The sequence below is a fragment of the Selaginella moellendorffii genome, unplaced genomic scaffold (assembly GCF_000143415.4).
Source record: "Selaginella moellendorffii unplaced genomic scaffold, v1.0 SELMOscaffold_11, whole genome shotgun sequence".
Lineage (NCBI taxonomy): Eukaryota > Viridiplantae > Streptophyta > Lycopodiopsida > Selaginellales > Selaginellaceae > Selaginella > Selaginella moellendorffii.
This window is the reverse complement of record NW_003314272.1, coordinates 2214430-2234720: the sequence shown is the minus strand read 5'-3', so window position 1 is coordinate 2234720 and position 20291 is coordinate 2214430. Positions and strand designations below refer to the sequence as shown.

General features: G+C 50.8%; 7 protein-coding genes across 7 annotated transcripts; 4 read left to right on the top strand and 3 right to left on the bottom strand.

Annotated features, from left to right (window-relative positions):
- Positions 1-3019: 3019 nt before the first annotated feature.
- LOC9658896 (40S ribosomal protein S10-1) lies at positions 3020-3962 on the bottom strand. Its single transcript, XM_024673676.1, has 4 exons — positions 3820-3962; positions 3469-3739; positions 3255-3381; positions 3020-3193 (listed from the first exon to the last, which is right to left on the bottom strand). The coding sequence occupies exons 1-4, from the start codon at positions 3869-3871 to the stop codon at positions 3119-3121; spliced, it is 525 nt and encodes a 174-aa protein (XP_024529444.1). The 5' UTR covers positions 3872-3962; the 3' UTR covers positions 3020-3118.
- Position 3963: 1 nt separating this feature from the next.
- Positions 3964-7098, top strand: LOC9658895 (tonoplast dicarboxylate transporter). The gene is made up of 5 exons (XM_024673670.1): positions 3964-5139; positions 5649-5785; positions 6027-6144; positions 6415-6807; positions 6916-7098. The coding sequence occupies exons 1-5, from the start codon at positions 4017-4019 to the stop codon at positions 6954-6956; spliced, it is 1812 nt and encodes a 603-aa protein (XP_024529438.1). The 5' UTR covers positions 3964-4016; the 3' UTR covers positions 6957-7098.
- A 42-nt stretch (positions 7099-7140) lies between these two features.
- LOC9651251 (non-specific phospholipase C1) lies at positions 7141-9107 on the top strand. The gene is made up of 3 exons (XM_002969082.2): positions 7141-8487; positions 8543-8719; positions 8775-9107. The coding sequence occupies exons 1-3, from the start codon at positions 7362-7364 to the stop codon at positions 9062-9064; spliced, it is 1593 nt and encodes a 530-aa protein (XP_002969128.2). The 5' UTR covers positions 7141-7361; the 3' UTR covers positions 9065-9107.
- Positions 9108-10570: 1463 nt separating this feature from the next.
- Positions 10571-17149, top strand: LOC9658893. The gene is made up of 4 exons (XM_002969081.2): positions 10571-12134; positions 12381-13011; positions 13110-14047; positions 14531-17149. The coding sequence occupies exons 1-4, from the start codon at positions 10641-10643 to the stop codon at positions 17009-17011; spliced, it is 5544 nt and encodes a 1847-aa protein (XP_002969127.2). The 5' UTR covers positions 10571-10640; the 3' UTR covers positions 17012-17149.
- LOC9658894 (BUD13 homolog) lies at positions 12236-14465 on the bottom strand. Its single transcript, XM_024673669.1, has one exon. The coding sequence runs from the start codon at positions 14430-14432 to the stop codon at positions 12390-12392; it is 2043 nt and encodes a 680-aa protein (XP_024529437.1). The 5' UTR covers positions 14433-14465; the 3' UTR covers positions 12236-12389.
- LOC9651250 (10 kDa chaperonin) lies at positions 17147-17714 on the top strand. Its single transcript, XM_002969080.2, has 3 exons — positions 17147-17328; positions 17388-17524; positions 17575-17714. Exons 1-3 carry the CDS (start codon positions 17218-17220, stop codon positions 17636-17638), a joined length of 312 nt encoding a protein of 103 aa, XP_002969126.1. The 5' UTR covers positions 17147-17217; the 3' UTR covers positions 17639-17714.
- On the bottom strand, positions 17589-20241 carry LOC112345932. The gene is made up of 3 exons (XM_024673668.1): positions 19991-20241; positions 17917-19931; positions 17589-17861 (listed from the first exon to the last, which is right to left on the bottom strand). The coding sequence occupies exons 1-3, from the start codon at positions 20141-20143 to the stop codon at positions 17777-17779; spliced, it is 2253 nt and encodes a 750-aa protein (XP_024529436.1). The 5' UTR covers positions 20144-20241; the 3' UTR covers positions 17589-17776.
- Positions 20242-20291: the final 50 nt, after the last annotated feature.

The window sequence follows — 20291 nt, the reverse complement described above, 5'->3', positions numbered from 1 at the left end:
GAAAAAGAGCAACCTTTGATGTAGTGACCAAGGATACGGTTATATGGTGAGGAAGTCTTAGAAAATAGTAGGACATAATGATCAAGCCTTTGGGCCTTGTCTCAATGGTAGTGTTAATAAACACAATTATAGATGAAGAGGAACTTGGTGGGGACGGGAGAAAAGACATTGGGGAAGGGTGTTTTTTATATCTCTAGGCATCCTAAAGGTGTTAATGTGTGGTCAAGGGATGACCATTCATCGATGGATAGCCCAATCTTTAAGAATTGGGATGGTGATACAGATGGTTTTGGACTATTGATGTGATAAGGGTGAATAAACATGGCTTTAGTGTAATGGGTTGATATGTTAGTGTTACCTTTGAGTGTCAATCATGGGATCGGACACGTGGAGCACTTGGACCAAGTGCAAAGGCTAAGTGGCATGTCCCCATGTCCTAAATAAAACTTATGGAGGTTGTGAGTTAGACTCCTCTAAATGGTGAAGTGTGTGGTTAAGTGACTAAAGTAAAATGGAAAAATTAGTCACTTATATAATCATGAAATTATCGATAATCAAGTCTCTAGAAAGGGACATAAGAATGATTGACACATAACAAATGTTGTAACACATAAAAGTGTTAGGACTGAGTCCAAAACCATGTTCAAAATTAAATCTAAGATAGAGGTCAAGATTGAATCTGAGATGGAGTTTGAGGCCAAATTTGAGATGGAGGCCAAGATCAGATCCAAGATGAACTCCAAGTTTAAAACTAAGACTAATACCAAGACTGAGATTGAATTTGAGTTTGAGTCCAAGGGTGAAAACCCAAAATGGGTTTCTCCAAAACCCTAGAGGGTTTGGTTAATCTTTGCAATATAGTAAAGGGAGGACTTTAGTGGAACCAATGGGGCTAGGGTGACTAAGGAAAATTACACTTCCATAGAACATTGAAAATCCAAAGCTAAAGTGAATATAAATAGATAAATATAGTGACTTGATAAAGTGTTCAAAAGCCTAATTTTAACTCTCCCAAAAGATCAAATAATTAATACTTTCAATCAAGTGTGGGTAGCACTACTTATTTAAATACTTTGTATGGCCCATCATAATTTCACTTTAGCCACATGGCTGGGGCATCCCAGTGGCAAATGAAACATTCCTTGTTGGCATGATCGAAGATAGTCCTTATTGTCCACACGCTTTGAGAACTAAAACTATTGCAAGTGGCTTTATCTTCTCTAGTGTCTCCCACTTTCATGCTTCTCAAGAGGGAGTATTTACAAAGTTACTACAGTGTTTTGATTCCAAAGTCTAAAATTATGGAAAGGGAGATGAATAATCCTTTTACTTGATATAAATATATAGTGAAAAAGTCTCAAGAGGTTAATGAAATTTAATGGACAAGCTTTGAAGCCCAAATCAATGATGGTGTTAGTGAGCACTACCATGGATAAAAAAAAAATTGGTAAGGATTGAAAAAAGGATATTCAGTGTAAAATGACCATTTATGATTTTTGAAAGATGAGACTATGAGGTTTTCTAAGACAAAAGTGAATAAATATAACCTTAATTAATAGGTTAATATATTAGTGATACTTTTGGGTGTTTATGATGAGATTCAAGAATATTTAGATTAAATGTGAAAATAATATATTTTTGGGGTTTTTGCAAGTACCTCAGAAGTTCTTCCAAGTGGTCAAAAGTGTGATTAAATAATTAAAATATAATAGAAAATTTAGTCACTTACACTTTTATTAGGGTTCTAAAACCATAACCTAAATTTCCTTTTCTTTTTGGAATTAAAGACTTTGGCAAAAGGGAAACCTTGGATTTTGGATAGCTTAATTATTAAGTTGGTAGAATGACTGGCTAACTTGTTAGGAAGAGGAAATTGTGGATAAAAACCCATGAAAACTCTGAAAGGAAGAGAACTCCACTAGACTACTGGTGGAGCTTCTCTAAAGGCATGGAAAATTGCTATAGAAGAAATTGATGAGCCTCCCCTTATTTTGGCTATCTCCCATAGCTGGAATATGGTAAAAAATATAAATGTTAGTGATGGGAACAAGAACTTAAGAACCCTGGATCCCCCAAAGGATGTTAACAAAGTCTTCGTGCTGTGTCCTGTGCTAGTCCATCAGAAGATTTTGGTCTGTCTTCTTCATTCACAATGCTCTCACAGTTAAAAGAAAACCACATCTCCGAATAATGTATCTCATGCAAAAGGGATCTACTGCCTCCATACTTATCACTATTCAAGATCCCTAAGAGTTTCCTTTCCCGACTTCAATGAAAGCTCTGATTGATCTCTTTATGTGTAGTAGGATGAAAGACTAGAACAAATCCCGTAACTTACAGTGCAGAACTGGAACTTGTTTAGCATCTTCACAAGATCAAATACTTCTCCCCTTGTTTCCATCCAATTCACCTTCCTCTTTCTCACAACTTCTTGTGTCCCCTTCGCAAAATTTTCTGCGCTTTCTCCGCACTTCAGTAGGATCATTTTTGTCCATTTCTCTCCCGCGCTTTGAAAATTCCACTGCTTTTGGAACTTATTCTACTGAGGAGAGTTAATCGTGGTGTATAGATCCGGCTCTAGCCGCAGCTTGAGCAGATTGAACCCACTGGGTGTACGCCTTCGTAGAGAAGAAAGAAGCCCAGTTAGTCCCTCGAACGACAAAACTCTATCCATAAAAGCTTGCCTCTTTCACAAGTTCGTTCACCATCTTCATCCCCAGCATTTCCACTGCCATTCCGACCACGAAAAACTTCGTCTCTTTTAGATGTTTACTATCGGAAGAATCCTGTGCCTTCCTTCGTGAGCCAATCTCTTCCTCTTCTTGCGATGCTTGACAGGGAGCATACATGAAGAGCAAGAGAGAGAAGAAGAGCAAAGTTATGCTATGGCACACGCAAAACAGTCAGATCCACACAAACTAAAATCAAACGCAGTAATGCCAAAACAAAAGTTAACTACTTAAAATATCATTAGAATGGAATAAACATGATCGAAAACATAGTACGCAATAAATCTTCATCGCCGCAATCTATGTTCTTTAAATTTCACAAAAGAGAGAAAAGTTCCACTTCAAATTAGTGATATAGGCTCGCGCATTCACAACAAAAACCAAACTCTCTACTCCGCAAGAGCACCAGGAGCACTGGGCCCTCCGAAGCCACCACCACCGCGTCCAAACCCAGTTCTCGGCCCCTGCTCCCCACAATCACACCCGAATCAGCCACGAAACCACAAAGAAAGAAATCGACCGTACCCTGAAAGAAGGTTGGAATTCTGGTGGAACTCCTCCCTTGTCCCCGAATCCTCCTCCTCGAGGGCCGCTTCTGTAGCCCTCACGATCGCCAAACCTCGGCCGGTCGCCCTCGTATCGTGGAGGACCCCTGAAAAGAACAGGGAGAAAAGCTTAGAACTTCGAGCTAGAAAGAGAACTACCATAAAATCTAAGAGAAACAAAGAGAAAAACGAACCTCGGGGGCTGCTGGGGCATGGGACGCCCAGGTGGCCTCGCGGATTTCTTGAGCGTCGCGGGCACAATCTCCGACGGGAGATTCAAAAACGTCCGCAAGTACTCGATGCCATCGTTGGTGAGGTACCAGTAGTAGTACGTCCACGCGAACGATTCCTTGACATACTCCTTGGACTTGAAGCTCTGCATGAGCTTGATCACCTGGAGATTGGGGACATCGATCTCCGGGTGCTTGGGGAGATTGTAGTCCTTCTTGGCGTAGAGGACGCCCTCTGCGCCGAACAATTGGGGAGAAATCTCGGATTAGAAATGCGTGAGCGCGAGCGCGCCAGGAGAAGCTAGATCCCCTCACCTTTGAACAGGTACTTGTACACCTCCACGCGATTCTTCTTGGAGATCAACATCGCGGCGCCTCCTCCAGCCTCCGCGCAAGCGCCGCTATCTAGGGCCGGCCACACAAACCACACAAGAACCCTAAAAGCCCCCGAGGAACCCTAGGTTTATAACAATTATAAAAAGCTCCGTGAATTTCAATTGGGCTCTCTGGCTATGGAGGATACCGGCGAGGAGCCGCTACTCGGGCAGCAGCAGGGGCAACGCGCAATTGGGCTTCTCAGGGCGTGGAGAACTCTCACCGCCTACAAGCGCGCAATCTCCATCGCGCTCGGCCCCCTGGCCGCGCTGCTCATCCTCTTCTGCGTCAAGATTCACGGCGATCGCGGCGGCCCCGCGTCGCGAATGCTGGCGATCCTGGCCTGGATCTGCATCTGGTGGGTGAGCGAGGCCATCCCGATCGCGATCACGTCGCTGGCGCCCCTCTGCCTCCTCCCGGCCATGGAGCTCGCCAGCGCCGACGACGTCGCCATGAGCTACATGAACGACACCATCACCATCTTCATCGGCTCCTTCGTCCTCGCGCTCGCGGTGGAGCGCTACCAGGTCCATCGCCGCCTCGCGCTCCGGATGCTCCTCTTCTTCGGCGGATCCAAGATGGATCCCCGGCTGGTGCTGCTGGGATTCTGCGCAGGCCCGGCATTCGTCTCGATGTGGATCTCCAACACCGCCGCCGCGATCATGATGGTCCCCATGTCAATCGGTGTTCTTCACAAGCTCGAGAGCGGCCATATCTCCTACATCCAGTCCCACTCGCTGTGCCCGACCTGTGGAGCCGAGGACGTCCAGCGCCTCGAATCGGTCCCTTCCATTCCATCCGGCAACCTTCCTCCTCTATCGCCCGCCGGGGGGGCCGAGGACGACGATCGCAAGAACAACCACTCCTCGAGGCTGTCCAAGCAAAACTCCTTCTTCTCCCGCGACTTCAACATCCATCTCTTGATGAACAAGGAGGAGGTCGCAGCGGAGGTGGCGCACATCGCCAACTTTGGCCGCGCGGTGGTGATGGCGATTATGTTCTCGGTGACCATCGGGGGCCTCGCGACGCTCACCGGGTCGAGCACCAATATGATACTCTCGGGGATGTGGAGCCGGGAGTTTCCATCGGCCGCTCCCGTGACTTACTTGCAGTGGTTCTTGTTTGGCTTCCCCTTGGCGCTGTGCTTGCTGATCTTTTGCTGGGGGATGCTGTGCCTTCGCTACTGCCGGGCCGCAGCTGTTCCGGCCATCTCTCACTCGCTCAACCGCGCTAGCATCGAGGAGGAGTATACTTCTCTCGGTAAGCATTCTCTGATCGACGTCTTTCTTCTCGGATCAGGCATTGTTTCCTTGTTCCTCTTTCGACGGCGTTGTGTTCTTGCATACGAAGTCACGGTTTTGGCGTTGTTTGAGTTTGTTTCGAGTCGTTTTCTCTTTCTTCTTCGCAGCTTCATCCCACTTTCTCTGAGAGTTTATGTTCCTTTGAGCTCATTCCTTTCATCTCAATTGGAAGCGTTCTCATGCTCTTCGCTCTCCACACTTTCATGATTCTCTCAAAGCTGGGGCTTGCGCATTCAAGACTCTCTTGTTTGTTTTGTTTCCTTTTTCCTTCTCCCGTGTAGCATCACACTTGTCGCGTCTGGTGTTTCTTCAATGCATGGTACGTATGCTTCGATGCTGCATGTCCATGTGCAGATCCGGCATAAACATCACTGCTTCGGCGGCTTGCAATTGTCTCGTATCACGATATTACCTTCCCGGCTTATATTATTTTCTGATCGTATTCTAATCGTCGTTTCAACGCTGCAGGGCCTACAAGCTTTGCCGAGGCCTCGGTGCTAAGCCTCTTCGTCATATTGGCCGCATTGTGGCTGACGCGGTCACTTGGAACTGTGGGAGGATGGGGTCAGCTCTTCGATGGCTACGTTGGCGATGGCAGTGTCAGTGTAAGTAATCAGCTCAAACTCTCTAGTTGCCGCCGGCACCTCTTCCCTTTTCTTCCGCTTTTTCTTTCCAATCTCTATCGATCCGTGGCCTGTTGTTGGTGTGGGGTCTTGCTGCTGGCTGCTATGATATTTCTCTCTTTCTTTTTCTCGCTTTTGTTTTCGTGGTTCGCGGTCGAATCCAAGGAAAGCGTGTTCTCGTGAAAGCTGACTCTTCGTTTGTCCCTTTTGCTGGATCGATCAGATTTTGGTGGCCACGCTTCTTTTCGTCATCCCGAACAAGCTCGCTCCTGGAGAAATGCTCATGGATTGGTCTAGCTGCAAGAAACTTCCGTGGGATATTGTCTTGCTCCTGGGTGGCGGTAAGCCCTGTTTTAAGCCTGACTCTAAGTCATAACTTAGAACTGTAGAGAACTAACCTTCCGAATCGAAACCATAGATCATGGTGACCATGATCGCGGTGATCAAGCTTCAACCGCGATTATCCCAATCTCTATCTCACAGATGAGAGAACGCGCGGTACGTTGAACTGACTAGCAAAAGGCTCTCTTCACAGAACTTGTTATAATCCATAGACGTAGAGTCCTCACTTTGATCATCGATCTAAAGTTTCTTCTTTTCTTATCTCTCAGGCTTTGCTCTCGCGGAGGGGATCGAGACGAGTGGATTGTCCGCATGGATGACTCAAAACATGGGCTTCCTCAACTCGGCTCCATACTTGCTCGTCGCCCCGGCGGCCGGGCTGCTCGTGAGCATCACCACCGAGTTTACGTCCAACAACGCCACCGCCACCATCTTTCTCCCGCTGCTCGCCGACATCGCGCTCTCCATTGGAATCCACCCCCTCTACATGATGCTCACGGGCACCATCACGGCATCCTTCGCGTTCATGCTCCCGATCGCCACTCCTCCAAATGCCATCGCCTTCTCCACAGGCTACTTGAGAATCGTTGATACTTTAACCATGGGACTGGTGCTCAAGCTCTTTGGCCTCGTCGCTATCTCGATTCTCATGCCAACTCTCGGTAAGATTTTTATTTTATTTGATCTTTTCGTTAGCTTTTTTGCGCACTTTTTCTCTTTTGTTTTCTCGCGAATTTTTTCTGACCATGTGCTTTGTATCTCTCGTACAGGAGCTCTCGTTTTTGGACTCAATCAGCCACTTTCAAAGTGAGAGACTTTATACGAATCAAAGTATATGGCATCACATATGCTGTACGACATGTTAGGTGGCAGCCCCTGCCACCGGCTGCTCCCGGTCGCTTGCGCTTTTCGCCGGTGACCTGGACATTACGTAATAGAATTGCCTTCCGTTACGCTTCCGCATTTTAGTGGCCAGAGCACTTCCTTGGGCGGCTGTGTCGTTGGCGGAGAAGAAGAGGGGAAATGGGCGATGGCGCCGTGCGTCACTGTTTGTGAGAGGGAGGTATCTTCGCGGAGCACTGCGATGGTCATTAGTACGGGCGGGCGATCTTTCTAGCTCCACCGATCGCCATTCCAATCGGCACAGCAGCAGGATTCCAGTAAGAGCCCTAATCTCTCTTCTCCCCGTGTAGCAAGATCGACTGGAGAGCCAGCGATGGCGATTCCAGCGGTCAGCGCGTCCAAGATTATGGTGCTGTGGCTTCTCCTCTCCTGGAATCTCTGCCTCGCGCACCAGCAGCAGTGGCAGCAGCAGCTCGGGTGGAGGCACAAGAAGAAAATCTCCGGCCCCATCAAGACCGTGGTGGTGCTGGTGATGGAGAATCGTTCCTTCGATCATATGCTGGGCTGGCTCAAGAAGCTCAACCCGGAGATTGACGGGCTCCAGGGCAACGAGTCCAATCCCCTCTCCACCACCGATCCCGCGTCGCGAAAAATCTTCGTCGCCGACACGGCCGAATTCGTGGACCCCGACCCCGGGCATTCGTTCCAGGCCATCACCGAGCAGGTCTTCGGCTCCAACGACACCTCCGCGATCCCCCCGCCCATGAATGGATTCGCGCAGCAGGCCGAGAGCATGGTGGAGGGCTTCTCCGAGACGGTGATGAAAGGCTTCCGCCCGGAGCTCGTCCCAGTCTACACAGCTCTGGCGATGGAGTTTGCAGTGTTTGATCGGTGGTTTGCGTCCACGCCGACGTCCACGCAGCCCAACCGGCTCTACGTCCACTCGGCCACCTCTTATGGAGAGATTAGCAACGTGAAGAAGGACCTGGTGAAAGGATTCCCGCAAAAGACCATCTACGATTCCTTGGACGAGGACGGTCTCTCGTTCGGGATCTACTACCAGAACATCCCGGCTTGCCTGTTCTTCAAGAACTTGCGCAAGCTCAAGTACCTGACCAAGTACCACAGCTACCGCGCGGCCTTCAAGCTCCATGCCCGGCTCGGGATGCTTCCAAACGTGGCGGTCATCGAGCAGCGCTACTTTGATCTGGATCTCACTCCCGCCAATGACGATCATCCCTCGCACGACGTCTCCGAGGGCCAGAAGCTCGTCAAGGAGGTTTACGAGGCGCTGCGCAGCAGCCCGCAGTGGAACGAGGTGTTGTTCGTGATAACTTACGACGAGCATGGGGGGTTCTACGACCACGTCCCGACTCCAAACGTTGGAGTCCCGAATCCCGATGGTGTTTTGGGACCGGAGCCTGGCTTCTTTGATTTCGACAGGCTTGGAGTTCGTGTGCCGACGATCATGGTGTCGCCTTGGATCGAGAAAGGAACAGGTACTCTTTGTTTTATCGTTGTCATCCACTTAGTTTTTCTTCTGGCCCTTTGCAGTTGTCCATGAGCCAAATGGCCCGACGCCTACTTCACAGTTCGAGCACTCGTCACTGGCAGCGACTATCAAGAAACTTTTTGATCTCAAGTCGGACTTCCTGACGAAGAGAGATGCCTGGGCGGGGACTTTTGAGAGCGTTGTCTCTGGTCGCAGCAGCCCCAGAACCGATTGCCCAGGTAGAAATTCGTGAGAGACAAGTGGATTTTATTCTTACTGTGAGCTTCTTTTCAGAGACGCTTCCAACGCCTCCTTGGTCGCTTCGTCACAGGGCAGTGGATGAGGACGCGAAGCTGACCGAGTTCCAGGAAGAGCTGGTTCAGCTGGCGTCGCAGCTCAACGGCGACCATCGGCTGAATGGCTACCCGAATTTCGGGAAGGGGATGAGCGTCCGGCAAGCGAGCGATTACGTAGAAAGCGCGGTGAGGAAGTTCTTGGATGAAGGTCGGCTTGCTCTCAAATCGGGAGGACAAGCGGACGACACGACGGTGTTGGATGTGAATATTAGAAAATCGACAGTGTAAAATCAAAAAACAATGGAATTAAACAATTGTTACCTTTGAAATATTATGTAGTTTTCAAGGTCGATTATAAGCTGTAAATTTGACAGTAAATCAAATAGTTGTTCTTGACAATTAATTCAAATATTCATTTGATACAAAGACGATGGGTATGAGTATTTGTTGCCCACCATATTTCTTTTGATGGTTTAGATGAATATATTACAAGATTACAATCATTCTGGACTGTTAAAAATGTAATAAACTTACAATGAGATAATTTAGAACAAAATTTATCAATAGACCATATTTTTTCTTCTAATGCTGAATATAATATAAGATTGCCATTTTTTTTTAACAGAAGTTTACAAAATCCTTGATAAGTTCTTGAATTTTTAGATATCCATAAATTATTCGTTCCAGAGTATAATAAAAGTTTACAATCAGATGATATATAAAGTATATTTTTACCATTTGGAGATATTAAAAATTCAGAAGCTAACAAATGATCTCTAGGAAATCCAGCATATAATGTACTATGAGTAACATCACAATTTCTATAATCCAAATAAGCTAAGGGATTTGTAAGAGTAATTTCAAAATCATTTTGTATATTACTATTATTCCACCATTGATCAATAATATATCTAAGTCTATAATTACGACTTGTAATATCACACATGCTAGAACATGCATTGATAATTTGATTTTTATATGTTCTTTTTATATACTGTATTCCAGATCTAATTGTACTACCACTAATTTTAGAATTAGATATATCACCTACTAGACAATTTGGTGGGTTTCCAATCATTCGTTCAAATAAAATAATAGCAGACCCCTCATAATTAATTGGATAATCATTATTGAATCTATCAATTCGTTGTTCAATACTTAAAAATCCATTCTCAACAATTCTTCTAACTTCATTCTCTAATAGTGTATTATTAATTCCCCAATCTACTTTTGCCGGCCATCTACCATAAACTAACTCTAAAAGCAAGATAGCTTTAATTATAATTATTAGCATTATTATTTATTAAAGCAAGAAATTGTTGTTAAATGTAGAAATAGTATGTTTAGTTGTATAAATTCAATTATGTATGGTTGTATAAATATATATATATATATATAGATATATGGAATATATACATACTTGACTTTAAACCAATATAATTGCTGAAAAATTGCTTTAAAAACTTTCTATATTCCATGTGGTATAATAGAGGAATACAGAAATTTGCAAAACCCAATTATCCAAATTAAAACCAGCCACTATTAAAAAATTTCTACATTAATATTAGTACATGACATTGTAGCCATACATCATAGACCCAATTTATAATAAATTATACATTTATTCTCTAACGATACTAACAATACTCCTATGTAGTTAATTGTTAAATGGCACAAATGCCCCTGTCTGGATTGAGTGCATAAAATATTATTAAAGGGAATGGTTTTATTGATAAAATTTGGATATATGAACAGGAATGACCCAAACGATCTTTTGCATGACGTCCGCGTTTGGGTGGCGACCCATGCACGTACATGTCAAGGAGACTAACAGAGAGCACTTCTTTAACTAAAGTATGGGCCAATGCGCCCAGATCGAAACGCACTCGTCCGGCGGATCAAATCATGCAGCAGCCTGCCTGCAGCAAGGGAACTCCATTCGCGCCTCTGCCAATCGCTAGCAATCCACCGCGACGCCCATCTGGAAAATCTGCTCATCGAGATGTATGGCCGCTGCGGCAGCGTCAGCGAGGCACGGCGTGTCTTCGATGGGATCACGGCCAAGGACCACTTCACCTGGGTGCTCATGCTGGGAGCGTATGCCCGAGTCGGGTATCTCGAGGTCGCCAAGCAGATCTTCGACGCCATGCCGGACTGGAGCCTCATCGCCTCCACCGTGATGCTGTGCGTCTACTCCCGCCACGGCAGCTTCAAGGAATCGAAGATGCTCTTTGACTCGATGCCGGAGGTTGATCTTATCTCCTGGACCGCGCTGCTCACCGCATTTTCCCGGCACGGGCATCTGGATCAGGCAAAGATTGTCTTTGAATCCATGCCGGAGCAAAATCTTGTCACCTGGAGCGCAATGCTATCAGGCTTCGCACGCAATGGTGACGTGGGTTCCGCAAGTAAAATGTTTGCATTGATGGAGGAGAGGGAGCTAATATCTTGGAATGGTCTCTTATCAGCGTATGCCCAGAATGGGCATCTGGATAAAGCGAAGAAAGTATTTGATTCCATGCCCGAGCACAACCTTGTATCTCTTACCTCGATTCTCTACGCGCTTTCGCAACAAAATAGACTCGAGCAAGCTCAACACATCTTTGATTGCGCTCCAGAGAGAGATCTAATCCTGTGGAACGCGATCCTTGGTGCATACGCCCAGGCCGGTGATCTTCCCCACGCATCCCGCGCCCTGGACGCCATGCCCGAGCGCGACCTCGTCTCCTGGACCGCGATCCTGTGCGCGCATGCCAATAGCGGCGATCTGGATCGAGCCAAGGAGCTCTTTGATGCCATGGATCACCGCGACCCAATCCTCTGGAACACAATGCTCTCGGCATATGCCCAAAACGGGCAGCTCGCAGCATCCAGGGCACTCTTCGATCGCATCCCCGAGCTCCAGCCGGTGGCCTGGAACTCGCTGCTGGCGGCCTACGCCCACAACGGCCGCGCCACCGCCGCGATCGACCTCTTCCTTGCCATGACAATGATCCATCTCCCGGACGAGATGGCGTTTGCGTGTGTGCTGCTCGCATCCAGCCACGGTGGCGAGATTGAGCCCAGCATTGCGTGCTTTCGATCGATGGTGGCGGACTACTCAGTCAGGCCATACAAGCAGCACTACTGCAGCGTGATTGATTTGCTTGCGCGGCTGGGCCGGCTCGAGGAGAGCGAGGAGCTCATCACGAGCATGCCGTACAAGCCCGAGGTGGTGGACTGGCGGTGCCTGCTGGGCGCATGCGCCCGTGGGCGGACCCTCAATCAGGAAAGAGGCGTGCGGGCCACAAAGAGGATTTTGGAGATTGATCGCCAGAATGTTGGCGCACTTGTCCTAGCTTCAAGCCAAGGTTACAAAATCTAAAAAATAATTTTTTCTAAAATTTTCTGCGAATTGATAATTATAAAACACAATTTTAATCTTTATCAACCATTAAATGGTAGAATAAAATTAAAATATACCAGAAAGTGTTTTATAAATATAAAATTAATCTAAGGTAAGATATCCCAGAATATTCAAGCATATTCCACTGGTTTGGTTAACCAAACCAAAAATTGGTCGCTTCTAAACAGACTTTTCAGATTTTCGTTCATGTTACCACAGATGAAACCATCACATATCCGCAACAGACCACAGATACGCCGTGTCCACCATCGCCTTCTTCTCGTTCTGCTGCTTGAACAGCTTCTCCTCAAACCCATTGCTGCGATCCACGCCATCCCAGTGCCTCCCCGGCCGGATGTTATACCGGTTTGGCGTCGCGGCGTGGCCGCGCTTGAGCCAGCTATGCGCCGGCACTCCCTGCGGAACGTTAAACCCGGACTCCCTCATCTTGTCGCTCCTGCCAAAGTCTTCCAGCCCCAGCAGTACCTCGTCCGTCTGCTTCACCAGATGAGCCATGGGATCCCCCCAGCGCACTCTGTTCTTGTAGATGGCGTCCAGATCGTCCTTGCTGCGAGCGAAAGGCTTGTCTTTCTCGGCCTCGATCTCCTCCCGCCGCTTCTCGGCCTCCCTCTTCTGCGCCAGCCCCGTCCCCCACTCGAGCGGCTTCTCCGGCTCCTTGGCAGGGCCTTTCTGCTGCTTCATCAGCTCCTCCAGCCCCGCCAGCCTCCGCCCGTGCTTGTCCCTGTATACCGTCTCGGCACCACGCCCCGTGAGCGTCGAGTCGAGCTGCTTGAATCTCCTCGCGTCCTGGGACTGCTTCTCGGTTATCTCGTGCCGGAGCTCCGAGCCTGTCTTGAGCCCGGCCTTGGCCTTGTCCGAGGCGTCGTCAACCCGGCCACGGCGTGGTGGTGAGAGGTCGCTGGTGCTCCGACGATGAGGCGGAGATAGATCTTCTCCCCGGCTTCGACGAGGAGATAAGTCCCCGCCGCCACCTTTGCGACGAGGAGGAGACAAGTCCCTTCCACTCTTCCGGCGAGGCGGAGATAAGTCCTCGGTATCTGTCCGCTGCCTGCGACGGGGTGGAGATAAGTCACTGCCGCCAGCTTTGCGACGAGGCGGAGATAAGTCGCTTCCACTCCTCCGGCGAGGAGGAGACAAGTCCTCCCTGCGACGGGGTGGAGATGTGTCTGTCCGTGGCCTGTGACGGGGTGGAGATAAGTCACCGGCGCCAGCTTTGCGACGAGGAGATAAGTCGCTTCCACTCCTTCGGCGTGGCGGGGATAAGTCCTCAGTGTCTGTCCGCTGCCTACGACGGGGTGGAGATAAGTCGTCGCCGCCAGCTTTGCTCCGGCGTGGCGGGGATAAGTCCTCGGTGTCTCTCCGCTGTCTCCGACGGGGGGGAGATAAATCTACTACTTCTTCTGCCTGGTTCCTTCCACGAGGACTCTCAGACCCCCGCCGCCGCCGCCTCCGTGGCGGAGATAAATCTTCTGCCTCTGCCTGGCTCCTTCTTCGACGAGGAGGACTCTCTGATGCGTCTCTCCGCCGAAGAGGAGATAAATCTTGTTGGAGTTCTGCTTGCCTGCTTCGACGAGGAGGAGATAAGTCCGTTCTACGAGGTGGCGATAAATCCTCGTCTCCACCCCGAGCAGGAGATCCACCACCTCGAGACCGTCGTGCTGGAGACAAATCTGGAGTGCCCTGACGAGTACGTCGAGGTGGTGTTAGGTCCTCCTGGTCGCGCCTTCGTCGTGGAGGAGACAAGTCTTCACGAGATCGAGAGCGGCGAGGAGGAGATAAATCTTCACGAGCTGGAGTTCCGTCTGGCGTGTCCTGACGAGTCCGGCGAGGAGGAGATAGATCTTCCCGAGCTGGAGAATGATCCGGCGTGTCCAGACGAGCCCGGCGAGGGCCCCGAGCCGGAGACAAATCGTCCGCGCATTTCTTCCCTGAAGTAACATCCACCCAGCCGCTGCCATCGTCGCCAATGGCGAGATAAGTCCTTCGCCGCAGGAGATCCATTCGCTTGACCCGCGTTACCTCGTCGTCCTCCTCCACGATCGTCGGGGCCTCCTCCTCGCCCTCGTCGGAATCGTTGAGCTTCTTCTGCCACTCTGCGTCGTCGTCCACGATCATCACGCCCTGGAATTTGCCCTTACCCGCGCTCGCCGGTGCCGGATCCTTCTTCTTCTTCTTCTTCTTCGCCTTCTTGGGCTTGAGATCGAAGCTGTCCTTCACGGCGCCATAGCGCTTGCTGAGATACGCCTCCATTTCTACTCTGGAACTCACTTCCCAGGAACCCTAGTTCTTGAAGCCCTAGAACTAGTTTTTAAACCCTTATGATAAACCCTAAGGGGAATCAAATGTAGCGCGCGGCTATGGCGTTCGTCTCGGCGATCGGCTCTTCCTGTCGCTGCTCGGCCGCGGGGCAGCACATTCCAGAGCTTGCTCCAGCGCCGATCGCTCCGGTAAGAATCTCCTCCCCTTCTTCGATCGAGGAGGCGGCCGCGGCAGTGAGATTGAAAATCTCGGACAAGTCTCCTCCCGAGGCTGCTCTTCTTCCATCCCAGAGCCTGGAAGCGATCTTCGGCAGCAGCGGCAGCGGCAGCGCTGGTAGCGAGCGAAGATTTCCCCTGCCAAAGCAACGGCTGGGCGCTCTGGCGCGCTATCCTCCGGAGGGCAAGCCCTGCGACGTGTCGAAGGCGGCGCATTCGCTGCTCGCATCAATCTCTAAGCAGGAGGATTCTTCCGACGCCACGGAGCTGCTGGGATTCATCGCCGGCGAGCTCGTCCTCACGGATTCCGAGCTCGTCTACTTTGTCAAGGCACTGGGACGCCAGGGAAAGTGGAAGAAGGCGCTGGAAGTCTTCGAATGGATCAGGAAGCACGACTGCTTCAAGCTCCGGGGCGTCGCCACCGCGTCCATCCTCAGCGTCTTGGGCAACCATGAACAGCTCCCCGCGGCCCTGGAGCTTTTCGAGAGCCTCAAGCAGGACGAGAGCTACAGTCTGGACGTGTACGCTTACACCTCGCTCATCAGCATCCTCTCGAGAGCCCGGCGATTCGACGAAGGCATCACTCTCTTCGAGACCATGCAACGAGAAGGCCAGCGAGGGAATGCGGTGACTTACAACGTGATGCTGGACCTCTACGGTAAAAGAGGGGACTCGTGGGACAGGATTCAGTCGCTCTTCCAGGAGATGAAAGATCTCGAGATCTCTCCCGACGACTACACGTACAACACCATGATCACGGCGTGCATCCAGAACAGCCACTGCCAGGAAGCGCTGCGACTCTTCCAGGAGATGAAGGAAGCCGGCTGCTGTCCAAACCGTGTGACTTACAACGCGCTGCTCGACGTCTATGGGAAGGGTGGTATGCACAAGGAGGCCTCGGAGCTGCTCGTCGAGATGGAGGCCGCCGGGATCTCTCCAAACATCGTGACTTACAACGAGCTCATTGCGGCCTACGCCAGAGCCGGGCTTTGCGACGAGGCGGCTGCTCTGAAGAAGAGCCTGCTCTCCAAAGGCCTGTGTCCGGACGAATTCACGTACTGCACTCTCATCTCGGCTTTCAACCGTGCGGAGCGGTATGAGAAGGCTCTGGAGACGTTCACGGAGATGAGAAAGACGAACTGCACGCCCAACATCGTGACTTACAACATCTTGATCGACATCTACGGCCGGATGGAGAAGCTGGACGACATGATGAAAGTTTTCAAGTTCATGCAAGAGAAGAACTGCACGCCGGACCTGGTGACTTGGAACTCGCTGCTCAAGTCGTTTGGCAACTGCGGGATGCTCACGGAGGTGTCCAACGTCTTCAGGGAGATGAAGAGAGCGGGATACATGCCAGGGGTGGACACGTTCAACATCCTGATAGAGTGCTACGGCAGGTGTGGCTACGTCGACTACTCGGTGGACATCTACAAGGGACTACTCAGGACAGGATTGCAGCCAACAGTGCCGACTTTCGCCGCACTCATGGCCTCGCTCGCTCGGGAAGGACGGTGGCAACAGTGCGAGAAAGTCTCGCAGGAGATGGCCGAGGCCGGGCTCCAGCTGAGCGACGCTTGCCACGCCGGGCTCATCCACTCGTACGCCAACAGCGGCCAGTTCTTCCAGCTGCGGAAGTACATCGACGAGCTGGAGAAGTCGGCCAAGCAGCCACTGAGCGGCATCCTGTGCAAGACGTTCGTGCTCGCTTACTGCAAGTGTTGCATGGACAACGAGGCCCAGCTCGCGCTCAACCAGCTCTACGACAACGGCCACTCGCCGGACATCAAAGTCTTCAACGCCATGATCTCGATGTGCGCCAAGCGGGGATGGATCGAGCGCGCGGTGAAACTCCTGGAAGAGATCCGGAAGGCGCAGCTCAAGCCCGACGGCGTGACTTACAACTGCTTGATGAGCATGTATGGACGGGAAGGGATGTACCACAAAGCCGAGGAGGTGATGAGCGAGATGCGAAGAGCAGGCAAAGCTCCCAACTTGATCACTTACAACACGCTGCTCTACTCGTACACCAAGCATGGCAGGATGGACGACGCGGCCCGGGTGTTTGGAGACATGGTGGCTGCTCGCGTGAGGCCGGACAACTTCACTTTCAACACGCTGGTGGGGAGCTACTCGAGCTTGGGGCTGTACAAGGAGGCGCTGAGCGTGATCGAGTACATGACCGAGCATGGCTGCCAGCCGACGCAGATAACTTTCAAGGCTCTCCTGGATGGATACAACAGGAACGCTTCGCCGTCAAGGAGGAAGCCAGGCGGTGATGGTGGTGGAAGGCCGATCGAGATGATCAAAGAGCTGGATCCTGCTAAGAACATCCACGAGTTCCATCCGGCGTGATTGGGCGATCGATCCATCGGCCGCCAAAGCGATCGAGGAGAGTGAGCAATCTCTGGTCGAAGGAGACGAGTTTTGACGGGGAGATTTTTCTGTAGATAAGCTCATCTAAGGTTTAATGGAATATACCTTTATTTGATAGAATCTGGGGTTCTAGAAAACTCTTTCCAGGGTTTTAGACGAAGCCGGGATTTTAGGGTTTGTTGACGATGGCGGCTTTCGCGAAGCTCGCTCCCCTTCTCGACAGAGTGCTCGTGGAGAAGTTTATTCCTCCGGCGGCGTCGATGGGCGGGGTCTTGCTGCCGGATTCACTGACCAAGGTAGAGTGATTGCTCGATTCTTCCTCCTTTTTGTCTGAGATTTGGTCATTGTCACGCAGTACAATTCGGGAACAGTGATTGCCACTGGGAAGCGGCGCCTCCGGGACGGGCAGATGATTCCTCTGTGCGTCAAGGAAGGGGACGAGGTCCTCCTGCCCGAGCACGGCGGCAAAGTTGTCAAGCTCGGCCAAAAAGAGTGAGTGATTCCTTCCCTCGATAGATGTTTGATTTGATTGCTTCGTCCAGGTATACGCTCTATCGCGAGGAGGAGCTCCTGGGCATTCTCGTGGACGATGATTCTAAGAAGTGATCACACCCAACGATGTTATGGTGTGTTTGACAGTGCGAGGCATTTTATCAAAACATCTTGGCAAAGTTTTTACTCAGATTTACATGGCTGATCATAGTTGTGTTAGTTTTCTTATCCAAAACCACGAATCTCGATCGATTACCTCTTCCAAGTAACCTGGCGGTGATCATAGAAGTGTTCCTCGAATGCGATACAGGTGGAACGCTTCCGACGATGACCATGCCTGCCATCAAACAGTAAGAACACCAAAGCTTGAGTTTCTTAACAGAGATACTGACCTCTCGCCTTCCAAAATCTGAGGTTCATGAAGCCTGAGGAACTTCTCGTTGAAGGGATCGCATCGAGGAGAAGGATCAAGCTCTCGACGGACGATGCCGAGCTGCCTCTCTTCGGTAGAACGACCCCTGGCTCGGCGAAAGTATGCCTCACCTTCCTTTGGGCTTGGACTTTTACCATGCCAAAAGCCTGGCTGGTGCTGCTCGTGACTCCGGCCATGCCTGTCAAGTTTGTGGCTCCAGCCTCGCTCCGGTGCTCTCTTGGGGCCGTGATGCTCGAAGCTGAGAACTTTGCCACCAAGCGTGATGGGATGCTTGAGCTTAAGCAGCGCTACTGTGGTCGCCACGGTGTAGAAGCTAATGTAGCTCACGCCGTGTTTCTGATGGTACTCCTTGAACAGCCCGTTTCCGTGCTCTCTGACGGACGAGTCCGACGCGAACGTCCTATCCAGGAGCTCGCGAAGAGCCGCCTTGAGTAACTGCGGTGGGAGATCCGGAAGGCCCGAGACGCTGACTTCACCTGGGTCCTCGTCCTCCACGGTATACATCTTGTTGACCGCGCCGGGACGATGGTAAGACCTGTCTCGGAGGACCTGAAGCGGTTGGCCGTCGACGATAAACTTCTGCGGCTCTTCGACGTACGCATCCATGATGGCGTCCGCCGCAGCTTCGGAGCTGCACTTGACAATCGACATGTTGGGCCGCGGACTGCAGACTTGACAGCACTCGTCCGGTTTTCTCCACAGGAGAAGGGTCTCGAAAAACGTTGCAAGACAAGCTCTATCATCCTCGAGAACCACCAGCTTTTTGCTCGCAGGCATGAGTCGAAGTTGAAACGGAATCTCTTTTCCTTTCGTCGGACGGGGAGCCTTAGTAGTGCCAGTCTTCAAGTTGCCATCGCCTCGGAGCGCCCGAGTATCAGAATCGCTGACCGGCAACTGTGTTTCACCCGCAGCCTGAGTATCTTTCGCCTTGACGGCCTGGACACTATCGGGAAGAAGCCGAATCTCAAGCCTCTTGGATGCCGGCTGTGGCACCTTGTTGCTGTCCGCTGCCTGGTTGATACTCTTGATCGGCCAGTTCAAGTCAGGTATGGACACTACGTCGATGAAGGGCTCCACTTCGTCGTCCGGTGGCATGACCTTGCTACGACAGACCAGGAAATCCCATTCCAAGCACCTGTTCTTGCCGCACCGGTAAAAGAATAGATCCGCTACCAGGTCCGACTCCAGCTCCACCAGTGCGTCCAATCCCTCCGGAAAGATATGCATCGATCGGACCACCTCTCCAACGTTTTTTTCCGGCAAAACTTTCTCAAAGTGCTGCTTGAGGCTGCTCCGGGCCCCGTCTCCCCGAAAGTAAAGCAAAGTTGACGAGGATCGCCACACGAAGTCCACGGAAGGAATCTCAGCCGGCGCGTACAGCCTCTGAACGGAAAGCTCCCTCCCTTGTACCACAGGTGGACTCGTCACGCAAGCCTCATAAAACATCTCCGCCACCACGCCCGACACAAACTTGAAAACTCCACCACTGTCCTCGCACGAAACAATGGCGAGTTCATCGGCCGGCGCTGGAACGATCTCCAATCTGCTATGGAGCAGCCCCTTCAACTCCGAGAGCTCACAGCCTTGGACGACAATCCCCCAGTCATAAGCTTGACGCACTGGCAGCAGCATTACCTTTCCAAAATCTTCAAAGCCAGGAGGGAACTCCGGAAGTTCCTCGTCTCGGCCGGAAGTGGACGCAAAGTTCTCGTCACAAACATTGCTGCAGATTCTCGAGTCCTCGGTGGCCGCAAGCTTCTCAGTAGCCGCTTCCAGCAATAGCTGTCCAGGCTTGGGTCGGCTAGAACTCCAAGCATTAGCCTTCGCCTTCTTCGCTAGCGGGCTGGGCAGTTCTACTCGCGGCACACCAACACGCATGGGATCCTTCTCGACGCACTTCTGTAGAAGAAAGAGCTCATGTATCACGGCCCTGTAGCCATTGTCTCCGATTGCGCTCAAATCCCCTTCGTTGTTCTACCAAGAAGAGAAGAAAAACTAAGAAAAGAGAAAGAAATGCAAGAAAGAAGACATACCTCTAGCGCTCTGGCGGCAGCAATCCTGACGCTTTCGTCGTCAAAGAGCTGATCGATCGGCCCTGTGAAGGCCATCGCATACTTCCTCTCCAACGCCCTCTCGTTGAAGTGCATCCCCCGGAAAACCTGCACGACGTGCTCGATTTCCTCCATCTCTAACGAAATCCGGCAGCGGGGAGGCTACATTCTCGGTCGCGCGTGCGAAAATTCATGGCTTTGGCACCGATCGATCAGGAGCTCCGCACTACCTTTGACATCCCTTCCAATGCATCGTGGCGATCTGCAGCATTGCACAAATCGA